The following is a 12,384-nucleotide window of genomic DNA, read 5'->3' on the forward strand; positions in this document are numbered from 1 at the left end:
TGAGAACCAGAAGACCAACCACTTCAAATGTATGTATACCAATGCATGCACTCTGGGCAAAAAACAGGAGGAACTGGAGCTCCACGCCCAGTCAGAAAGTTATGATATCATAGGAATAACTGAAACATGGTGGGACAATTCACATGACTGGAGGATCGCAATGGATGGCTGTTTCATAAAGACAAGCAAGGAAGAAGAGAAGGAGGAGTCGTGCTCTATGTTAAGGATAACTTTGAACGTATAGAAGTCAACAACAGCAATTGTGGAAGCCCTATCGAATGCCTCTGGGTCAAGATCAGAGGGGTCATCTTCAAGGGGGATCTTACAGTAGGCATCTGCTACCGACATCCAAACCAAGGCGATAAGGCCAACGAAGAAGTGTTTGTGTCACTCTCGTGGTTTAACCCCAGCCGGCAACTAAGCCCCACACAGCCGCTCGCTCACTCCCCCACAGTGGGATGGGGGAGTGAATCAGAAGAGTAAAAGTGAGAAAACTCATGGGTTGAGATAAAAACAATAATAAGACTTTAATAAGTAAAGCAAAAGCCGCGCACGCAAGCAAAGCAAAACAAGGAATTCATTCACTGCTTCCCATCGGCAGGCAGGTGTTCAGCCATCTCCACGAAAGCAGGGCTCCACCACGCATAATGGTTACTTGGGAAGACAAACACCACCACTCCGAACGTCCCCCCCTTTCTTCTTCTTCCCCCAGCTTTATATGCTGAGCATGATGTCATATGGTATGGGATATCCCTTTGGTCGGTTGGGGTCAGCTGTCCCAACTGTGTCCCCTCCGAACTTCTTGTGCACCCCCAGCCTACTTGCTGGTGGGGTGGGCTGAGAAGCAGCAAAGGCCTTGACTCTGTGTAAGCCCTGCTCAGCAGTAACGAAAACATCCCTGTGTTATCAACACTGTTTTCAGCACAAATCCAAAACATATTAGCTACTATGAAGAAAATTAACTCTATCCCAGCCAAAACCAGTACAGTCACTTAAGCGAGCTTCGGGTCAGCAGAACCTGGTTCTTATGGGTGACTTCAACTACCCAGACATTTGTTGAAAGAACAATACAGCAGCTTACGTTATCCATCAAGTTCCTGGAATGCTTAGGGCACTGCTTCCTCATACAAATGATATGCCAACCAGGAATGAGGCACTGCTGGACTTGCTACTCACAAACCAAGAAAACCTGCCTTGTATTATGTCGGTTAGTGATAGCCTTGGCTGCAGTGATCACAATAATGTGGAGTTTGGGATCCTGCTGAGCACGCTGGAGGTTAGTACAGGGACAAAGGTTTTAGATTTTAGAAGAGAAAACTTCAGCTCCCTCAAAGCTCAGTTGGGAGGGATTCCATGGGAAGCTTCTATGGAGGACAAAGGAGCTAGCAAGTCCTGATAGTTTTTCTAGAATGCTCTCCTGGAAGTACAAAAACAGTTCATTCCTTTTAAAGGTAAGGCAAGCAGGCAGAGCAAGAGACCTCCTTGGCTTAACTGCGAGCTTCTGAGTCTGCTCAAAACCAAAAGAGAAGCAGACCAGAGATGGAAAAGTGGATGAATACCCAGTACAAGGGCATTGCCAGGGCGTGCAGAGATGCAGTTAGAAAAGCAAAAGCTCAGCTTGAACAGAAATTGGCCAGAGATGTCAAAAACTACAAGAAAGGATTCTTCAGGTACATAAACAACAAGCAGAAACAGAAGAAAAATATTGGCCCACTGTTAAACAGGAGAGGTGAATTAGTCACCAACTACACCGAAAAGGCAGAGGTTCTCAACACTTTCTTCACCTCTGTCTTTACCAGCACTGCTGGGCCCCAGGCCTTGGGAACAAAAATCCAGGTTAATGCAAACACAGACCCACTGACAGTGAAGGAAGAGTTGGTATGTGAACTATTACAGGAGCTTCACCCCTACAAATCAATGGGCCCTGACAATATCCACCCAAGGATGTTAAGAGAGCTGGCTGACGTCCTTGCGAGGCCATTCTCCATGATCTTCCAGAAGACTGGAAGAAGGCTAATGTCACCTCCATCTACAAGAAGGACTTAAAGGAGGATCCAGGAAATTATAGACCCATCAGTCTTTCTTCAGTCCCTGGGAAGGATATGGAACAAATCCTCCTGGGGACTACCACAAGACAAACGAAGCACGTGATTGGGAAAAGCCAGCATGAATTCTCCAAGGGCAAATCGTGCTTGAGAAACCTGATCACCTTCTATGACAAAGTAACCTGCTCGGTTGATGTGGGGCGAGTGGTGGACATTGTCTACCTGGATTTCTCCAAGGCTTTCGATAAAGTTTCCCACAGCCTCCTCCTAGAGAAATTGATGTGTTACCGTCTAGACAAGTGGTCTGTGCGGTGGGTGGGGGAACTGGCTGACAGGCCGCACCCAGAGGGTGGTGGTAAATAGCTCCTTTTCAAACTGGCAACCTGTCAAAGTGCGGTCCCCCAGGGATCAATATTGGGCCCAACGCTGTTTAATATCTTCATAAGTGATCTGGATGATGGGATCAAGTGTATCCTGATGAAGTTTGCTGATGATACCAACGGAGTGGGGAAGTGGACTCTTTGGAAGGGAGAGCCACCCTGCAGGAAGACCTGGATAGGCTGGAAGAGTGGGCTAACAAGAACCTTATGAAGTTCAACAAAGACAAATGTAAGGTCTTGCACCTGGGAAAACATAATCCAGGAGTGCAGCACAGGCTGGGATCTACCCGACTGCGGAGCAGCTCTGTCAAAAGGGACCTGGAAGTCCTGGTAGACAAGCAGCTCAGTATGAGTGAACAGCATGCTGCTGCGGCAAAGAAAGCCAACAGGGTTGCATCAACAAGGACATCAGTAGCAGGGATGAAGAAGTCATTATCCCACTCTACTCAGCACACACACTGGTCAGGCCACACCTGGAATATTGTGTTCAGTTTTGGTCCACGCTATACAAAAAAGATGTGGACAGGCTGGAGAGGGTCCAGAGAAGGGCCACAAAGATGATCAAAGGACTGGGAAGCCTGCCGTATGAGGAAATGCCGAGAGAAGTGGGTTTGTTCAGCCTTGAGAAAAGAAGGCTTAGGGGAGACCTTATCACCAATATTCCAGTATTTAAAGGGTGGCTACAAAGAAGATGGAGACTCTCTTTTCACAAGAAGCCACATGGAAAAGATGAGGGGTAATGGGTACAAGTTACTCCTGGGGAGATTCCTATTGGACACGAGCAAAATTTTTCACAATGAGAACAATCAGCCATTGGAATAATCTCCCCAGGGAAGTGGTGGATTCCCCCACATTGGACACTTTTAAGATTTAGCTGGACAGGGTGCTGGCCCATCTTGTCTAGGCCATCTTGCCAAGAAAGGTTCGACCACATGGTCCTTGAGGTCCCTTTCAACCTGGTATTCTATGATTATATGAAGATACAGGTTTCCAATTAAGGAAACAATAAAATGAATAAGAAAACAAGGTAGATGAGAGGTATTCAAAGGGAAATATTGGCATAGGTAAAAAGCGGATTGCTTCGAGAATTGGTTTTTGGATCGACAATACTGTTTTCTGTAGTGACCTTGACAGAAAAAGTAGGAGCATGCTAACAAAGATTGGATCAAAAGAAAGCAGGATCAGAACACAAGAGGAATTAGTTTGGAATTAGAACAGTAAAAAAGCTCTGAAATGCAGTGCTATGTACTGCAAGCTCATACACTTAAGAACTAACAAGCATAGCTACTTTAAGTTGAGGTCCCCTCCAACCTGAATTGCCCTATCCTATAGGAGCTCATCAGCTACAAAAAATAGAAGAGGGAATAGATCTGGGTAAAACTAGTTCATGAGAGAAGACCTACATGACTCTTGTATAACTTCCCCAAGAATTAAGAAAACGAGAAGCCGAACAGAGCTACACGCTTTGAGTAAGTATCAACATCACCGAGGTATGACTGAGGTTCCTTACCTAGAATTATGGACATATTTCTAGAATTACTCATCCCCCCTCAAAAAAGTGAAGCAGAGAACTACAAGGATGAACAGGGAGTGGAGAACCTTTCAAACAAATGGAAAATAAAAGGTTTGCTTGCCTAACCTAGCAGACGAAAGGCTGTCAGGGAACACTGGTTTTCTAAAAGATGCCAAAAGAAAAGGAGTGACTCAGGCCAAAGACAATGTTAGCATAAGAATGAAGGTATATAAAACGGCCATTAATAGATGCAGACTGGAAATTACATATAGATCCTCAGTCAGAGTCATTCAGAAACAACCTCCAATAGGACTAATGGGGTGACAAAACCACCACTACTTTTAGAATTGAAGCTTGATGTATGTGTGAATTTGATCAAATGAAATCATAACCTAAGCTACCAATCAGACTGGCTGATAAATCAAGACTTTTTTCCTGACAAATGCACTACATTAAGATTTTTCTTCCTCTTGATAAAACTGAAATGTTTGTATATAGAAGGAAATGTTTTGCCTAAATGAATGAAAAAAAAAAAGTGAAATATTCAAAAATGTCCAACTTTTCCACCATGTTTCTGATGTGGAAGAATGTATGTGTGTTATTTTAAATTATAATGAAAACAAATACTGGGATTTTCTACAAGTAAGGAATTCTAGTTTTCTGTTTGTATTCGCTGCAGTCAGAGGTCCTTCTGACTTGCCTTTTTTTTTTGTTTTTGCTTCCTCCCAGGCTCGTCAGTCACACCACCATACATCTTATTGGAAAAGGTGTCTTAAACGTGGATTTAAATTAGCATGCAGTGTGGACAGCTCAGAAAGGCTCTACAAACATGCTGGGATTCTGATTCCTTCCTGTCCTAGCGACATGTTTCACTTCCAAATAAACAGTGTGAGATTGAATGCAACAAACTAAGAGGTTTCTAGATTCTTTCTTCCACAAAGTCAATCAATGCTTGTTCACATGAGCAAAGTCCTACAGTGTGTACCAAGGAACACTTGTCTAGGGAGAAAACTTCATGCACAGCTTCATTTCTCAGGTCCATGTCAGTATCTTTCAAGAATCATCTTGGAGGTTTTTAGACTAGGTTTTATGAGATGCTAATGACTGCACTGCGCTATAACCAAAGCTGTGGTTTGGCTAAGCTACTCACTGCAAGCACCCTTCCGCGGGCCGCAGCTCTGGGCGGGCAGCAGCCATTGGGCACAGTGCAGCTGGCCGCTCTGGCACTCCCTGCCCCGCCGGCGGCGGGAGCCCAGCAGAAAGGTGCTGCTCCCAGGGACGGTGCTTTCTTCAGAGGAAATGGAAGGACTCTGGGGAAAAAAAGCAGAGCTGCAAGGTGGAGCTATCCCTCCGTGTATAACAGGCATCACTCTTTTCTCCGACACAGGACACAGGCGAATCTTGCAATCTCTCATCAAACTACCACCAGTTCTTTACAAAATTTTATTTTACCTTGAATGTCAAGCGTATTACCAATCTCTCATAGTAGGACAACAGAAAAACAACACATTAGAAAAAGCCACTTATAAAGCGTCGGTTAAGTTTAGTACAAGACTCTGCCTTAATTTAAGAAACGGATTTTAAATTCTCATGGGAACTGTGCCTTTGCTCTTTATGTAAAAGCAAGCAATACACCTCATTAGCAAAGCATACAATGAAAATTACACATAGCTTGCTTAAAATGAAAAAGGAAACGGCATAACAAACATTGCAGCTAGTCAGCCAGCAGTTAGACCTTTCTCCTTGTAAACCTGCTTCTTCAATTTGGCAACTGCAGTCCTTGGGGAGAAACAGCAAAGGGTATATAATTTAATACTTAATTACATAGAACTGTTACATTGGGGTTGTGCAAACATTTTTTAATTTTTATTTTTGTCAAATCATAGCTACAAGTCAGCTACACTAATTTTTTGGTTTCATTTTGTAATGCTATTTGCATATAAGTTGAATCACCCCCATGGAGCCTTTTGACCTTTTGTAGCTGGAAGTACCATCTTCAATAAAACCTTGGCCCTTCTGGAACCAGTAGGAGTTCTACCCTTGCATTTCACCTTGGTTTTAAGCAAAGAGTTGCATGGTAAAATAGGTGATATTACTTCCACAATAAGTCCAGTCATTTCTCTTAATTTATCAAAATCCGATACATGCTCTCGCTCACAGAACACTTGGAGCTATGACATATGAAATGTACAGAAGCCAATGAGATTCACACACATATGAAGTCAAAGCCAGCCACATTCTTTCAAAATCAAATACTGTATGTGTCGGCTGCGTGTGAAAAGTTTCACAGTAATTTATACCTGACCAACACCATTTAAGGCCTAATCCTGCTCCCAGTGGCATCTCCAGCAATTTTGCAAAGGACTTCAGTGGTAACAGGAGTATGATAGGACACTTAAATAGTAAATACCAAGTATTATAGTTAATTTTATTCCTATTAAAACTCATGATACTTTAAAAACACTTAAGATTCAATTGATGCAAGTTATAAAAAAATTATTGGAGTTTCTTTTCTAAAGGAATGTATAACCTTTGGGATCATTATTTATAATGTTTATAATGTCAGAATTACTTTTGTTCCTGCTTATGGGATTATTGCTGGTCACCTTCCTGAGACTTGAAAGACCATAAAAGACAAGCACCATACCTATTCCTCTAAATTATTGTATCACAATTTAATAATTTGGTCCCTTTCTAAATGGATCTCTCCCCACAATTACACTAAAACACAGTGATGGGTCACAAATTCCAGGGGGTCCAACTGGTCCTGGCATTCCTGGACTGCCACGATCTCCATCTTTACCGGGCTGCCCACGCTCTCCAGGACGTCCTTCCTTACTCATACCTGGGGGACCTTCAGGACCTTAACAATACACAAGCAATAAACAAATACGTTACAGAGGATTTTTATTAAAATGAAAATAAGAGCAAGTATGGACCCACAAACCCCCTGCTCTTTGGTGAAGTATGCAGATAAAGAAAACTTCATTTTCTGAAAAGGACATTTCTTGTCACAAACCGTTTATATGTTTATATAACCAACATGATACTTTATTAGGATTTTTTTTAAAAAAAGCATGTGGAAAACACTTTAAATAAAAATAGCTTTCAAAAGGAAATATAAAAATCTACTTTAGTACACTGCTATACTTTGTCATATAATCTGGAACCACCATGGCATGAATGGTGGCCTCCAATTTCTATTCGTTTCTCTTGGTTTGGATCACGCCCTAATACCTCTTCCAAACGCTCAGTTTTGCATTTTGCATGAATACACTGCTGTTAGGAAGAACGTTTTCCTTCACTTGCACTCTGCTCAGCAATGCTTACAAGTCACATGATTATATCAGGGCTCAGTTCTCAGATAATGGCTGACTTCAACATCCATCTATCAAGAAACAGCAGTCTCAGATATCAATCTCTACAACACCTGTCTTATATTAAATAATGTATTATATGACAATTTAAAAGGCATGCAAGAGACAGGCATTAGCCATGAAACATATATGGTAATTAAGATGTGCAAAAACTATCTAAGTAAATTTTCCAAATGATACCAACATTTTTTCTAAACCACATTGTTTTGGAAATTATTGGCATGCACTGGATCTGCACAGCTGAACCGTCCCTCACCTGGAGGTCCTGGGGGGCCTTGGATCCCAGGAACCCCAATTCCTTGATTGCCTTTTGCACCATTTTTCCCTGGCAGTCCTGTGAATTAGCAAACACATGTATATCTTCGCACACTAAAAATACTTTCATCCAATGAATTAGGAAGTCAGCATTCGATAATACTTATTGAACAAAAAATGTAATAGCTCAAAAGCAAATAATGGGATGTAAAATAAGCATTCCCTTGTAACCTGCACAGTGTAACTGAGTTCTAAATTATCCTCATTTCTACTGAATTAAGAGCTGATGTAGCACCTGTTAAGCAGACAGCCACTATGAGTTGAGGGAACAGATGATGGGCAATTAAGAAATTTGCTGTCATTGCCTTTCCAGTGGCAAAGTTTTTAAGAAGTTGCATGAAGGAAGTGTAAGGTATTCACCACAGTCCCTGTGGAATACAAAATATATAGACAATCTTCCACAAGAAGATTGGCAGAATTAAGTCTCCACCAAAGAAATACTGAGAGGGGCAAAATATGTGCTCTGTTACACTAGTACAACCCAATAAATTCAGTTTCTTCATAGAAACAGATATCTATTTTTCCAGCTCTTACAGAATAGCCAGAACTGTTAGTGTCAGCTCCAGAGGAAAACTGCACATTCTCCTACTGGAGATAAAATTATAAAAGCACTACAGAAAAATCATCATTACATCCAAAATGAATTTGATGTGCTAGGTCACACTTAATAAGTCACAAAGAAAGTAAATATTTACCAACCATTTGCCTTCCTGCCCTTGGCACATTACTAGTCATCTGTATTTCATACAGCTTTCCTGATTATTTTGATGCTATAGGAAACACAGTTGCTGCTGGGACCAGTTACCAAATTATGGACTTCACCCAGTCTCTTGGTCCAGACCAAGACCATATATGCATACTTAACTTAAAGTCTGTAAATACATCACACAAATCAGTTGGAATGCTCAGACGGATGAGTTACCTGCAAGCTTGCCTAGAAAGAAACCAGAATGTTGAAGAAAAGCATAAAGAAAGGAGTAAAAATCCTTATGAGATAAAAAGAAAAAAAGGAGAAAACCCCAGGAAATCAGAGGGAGTATAAAGGTTGTCGCATGCCAAAAATCAGCCTACAGGGCAGTAGATAGTAAATAGCCGGTGAATAAATACTGTTCTTTAAAACAGCAGAAACAAAGAAGTTTGGAAGAAAAGAAACCAGAAAACATGGAAATACATTGAAATCCTTGTCTAAGCATATTTGATCTAAAAAAAAATCTAAATGCAGTTAAAAACATTTACATGAGACTACGAACTCTCTAAAAAGATCAAAACAAAGTTTGACTATGGTAGAACTGAACACTAACTATCTTGTTGCGTTCTTGTATGTTCTTTTCTTCTGACATGCGTTCTTCATAAGCTGTGAAACATTCACATTACACCATGTCCTCAATTACACTTTGTGATACAAACCCAGCTATTCCCTTACTCCACCATGCACTAATCCCGTTCAAAACTGGAAGCAGAAAACAAAGGCATAAAGGCCATTAGCACTGTGACACATGCATGCAGTACCTCTTGTCCCACGAGCCCCAGGGCGACCCGGGATGCCTGTCAACCCCGGAATACCATCATTTCCTGGTAAACCAGGAAACCCTCTTGGGCCTTCAGGGCCTCTTGGACCTGGTGGTCCTGGAAGTCCCGGGGAAGCACTTTGGGATTGACAGTGGCTACACTTTTGTAGCCTTCCACTCTGGAGGATGGCAGGCAACTGGGCTGGGAGAATTAAAACAAAAAATTGCTTAGAGTTTTGTAACAATGAAATATAAAAATATTGCCCCCTAGCCACTAATACAAAACCAGTTTCCTCTCTTTAGAGAATATGATACTTTTAGGAAACAAGATGGTAAAGTACAGAAATATTGCTGATTTATCACTTGTTTTCCTACAGCCTGTAGGAAATCAATCTTCCTTTCAAGAAAGCATCTTTATAATTATCAGGAAATTTCTTTAGCACTTTAAACAAGGAAAGAACAGCAAAGAGGCTTACAAACTTACTTCTCAGTACATCTGAACACACCTGTCGAATAAATTCTTCTGAAAATTCTCGTGCCTGAATTGAACAGAGAACGGTTAAAAAAAGAAAGCATGCGTTTGTTTGGGGCTTTTAAGGTACCCAAAATGACAAGTCTGAGGTTCTATACATACAGGTTTTCCATCTGATCCAGGTGGTCCCGGCGGTCCTCTATCTCCTGGCTGACCTCTGAGACCAGGAGGTCCAACAAAACCCTGGATACCGGATTCTCCTTTCTGTCCATTGATGCCTCGAATGCCTGGATCTCCTTTCTCACCTTTCTGGAATGAAAACCAACAAAAAGCCAATTGAATCTTCACAGACCATTTGGAAGCTAGGTAGCACCAAGCAAACATATTCTGAGAAAATCTTCATTGACGATCTTAATGAAATGAATATAAGTTGTCATCGAAAACTAACTTGATACTGATGAGATCTATTTCACTAAAACGTACTGAAGTTTTCAGATTCTTTAGTAACTGTTTCAGATACAGTTATTTACCAAATATAACTAGAAATAAATTACCATTTCTTTTTTTTAACTTTAAGGACCCATTTTACTTACTAATTAATATGAAACAAAATAGTCTTCCTTATTAACATATGGAAGGAAAGGCTTTATTCGCTTTTTCATGAGAATTAGATAATTTGTTACAGTACATTAAAATCCTTCAAAGGCGGGAAAAATTAGAAGTTAAATTCTGGCATCACTGAAGTTCTTGGCAAATGTAATATAATAATCAAGACTTTTAGCGTAGTGTGTAAGACAAAGGAAAAAAATAATTTTATTTCAGTTAGGGTTTTTTTGTTGTTTTTTTCTGACTTCATTTATTCTCTATATGATTAATAACAACTGTAGACCTTTTGCTTCACTGGAAAAGGTTAAAATAATAGTGGAAATAATTTTGATATATCTTCATCAAAGCAATGTTTCTTCTATGTATGTGTGCTCTCTCCCACAGGGTGGGGAGTGAGCGAGCAGCTGTGTGGTGCTGAGTTGCCGGCTGGGGTTAAACCACGACAGTATGGAATTACCTACTGCAATAGTTCATGTGGAACTCTTTCCCTATGCTGTAGCCAACAAACATCAGTACAATGTAATTTGGTACGTGCCCAAGATTAAAGTTAGTATACTATGTTTGCTCCCTGATAAGTTTTTTCCTTCCATTTTTGCACAGTTTCCGCCTAATGTTATCAGTTGCTTCAAAATTTTCTTTTGCCCTATCCAACTATTTTACATAAAATTATGGAAACAAGGCAGCAGGATTACTATATATGACAAAACTTATTGGAGCAAATAATGTAAGCTTCAGAAGCACTCAGGCATACAGTCTTCATAGACTTACACTGAATTTTAAATTATGGTATTTATATTACTTTGTATCATTGTATATAGTACTTATCAAAATTCTTTACATCAGAAAAATTCAAAGCTTTCTGGCTTGGTCTGAATTAGTAACAATTCCCAGAGTTTTCCACATGAATTATTACAGGGTAGCAAGCTTCAAATTCAGTATCGGATTACTCAGTTTTATGCAGAGAGCTAGCCACTAAAATAAGGCAGGTGTATCTTAAAAAAGCAGAGAAATGAGACAAAACGTGACGGATGTCAGTCAAGTGCCTAAGAGTACTGCTGGAAAGATGGTCCACCAGTAAGATGCCACGCATGACCTGAACAGCTGACTATACCCTCTTTCCACTAGAAAAGTTAAACACTAATTCAGAACTGACTTTTTCCAAGGTTATAATTGTATTTTATTTTCTTGATACTGTCAACTTGAATGTTGTAGTCATAGAGAATTGATACTCTTAGTTACACCAGGTAGATTTGTACGTGTTCATTTCTATTACATAATTACAAATGTTTTTTTCATTAAACAGGGTCAGCAAGGCTCAGAGATAAACATATGGAGCATATGTCTGTGGCTATACTAGAAGCTGTATGTGCTGGGATCTGAAAACTATGCTGTTCTTGTAGCTAGAAATTATTTGTTTTAATTTTAATTACTTTTACAGCTATGAACTATGAAAGACATCTGACTTGCAAGTTGATTTATTTGGACTAAATGTTAAAGGGGCTAGAAAGCATTAAGAACCAGGGAAATAGTGGGAAAATGGCATCTATTGTAGAAAAACATTACAGGCAAGAAGCCAGTATAAAAACACCAGGACAAAACATTGGAAGCATCAGCACAACTGCCTGCAGAACTTGCCAAAAAACAGTGAAACTGCTGAGGGAACATTTTCTGCAGTATATCTTGGTCTTGTAATGCTCAGCCACATCCCATGTGTGGCCTTTGTTGAAGCTTGCTATTGGCAAAGAAAATAAGAAAAAAGGAAAAGAGCTCAGTAACTGCGGAGAATTACAGACTGAAAAAACTTTTTATTGAGGAGTCAGAGTCTAACAAAAGACAACATATTTTATGAAAACAGAAAATAAACTAATTTTATAGGTCTGATAAGTAAACACAATGACATCATTATATCTTAGCGTATAGTAAGAATATTATTAAAAGGATTTTTCAGAAGAAATTTATTATTACCACGATATTTAAATATTTAAAGAGGCTCGTTCAATAGTATACAAGGAATCTTTTACCAATTTTGGCAGTGATTTAGCAAATCACCTATAAGCCAAACTGTAATTTTAAGTATTTCATAGAACCACAGCAGCATATAGGGCAATTTATATGTTTAAATGCATAAAATTATTTAATTATGAGAATTGAGCTTCCAATGAATATGT

The 12,384-nt window shown here is 40.0% G+C and overlaps 1 protein-coding gene across 2 annotated transcripts in view; it reads right to left on the reverse strand.

Annotated features, from left to right (window-relative positions):
* Window positions 1-5,373: 5,373 nt before the first annotated feature.
* The window catches only part of COL21A1 (collagen type XXI alpha 1 chain), a 92,026-nt gene continuing 85,015 nt past the window's right edge, over window positions 5,374-12,384 (reverse strand). For both annotated transcript variants that reach the window (XM_075145246.1, XM_075145247.1), the window contains 5 exons: window positions 9,773-9,919; window positions 9,623-9,677; window positions 9,140-9,340; window positions 7,572-7,649; window positions 5,374-6,801 (listed from right to left, as the gene is read on the reverse strand). In XM_075145246.1, the coding sequence (XP_075001347.1) occupies window positions 6,614-6,801; window positions 7,572-7,649; window positions 9,140-9,340; window positions 9,623-9,677; window positions 9,773-9,919 (669 nt within the window). In that variant the 3' untranslated portion in view covers window positions 5,374-6,613. The remainder of the gene's footprint in view (window positions 6,802-7,571; window positions 7,650-9,139; window positions 9,341-9,622; window positions 9,678-9,772; window positions 9,920-12,384) is intronic.

The sequence above is a fragment of the Calonectris borealis genome, chromosome 3 (genome assembly GCF_964195595.1).
Source record: "Calonectris borealis chromosome 3, bCalBor7.hap1.2, whole genome shotgun sequence".
NCBI classification, from domain to species: Eukaryota; Metazoa; Chordata; class Aves; order Procellariiformes; family Procellariidae; genus Calonectris; species Calonectris borealis.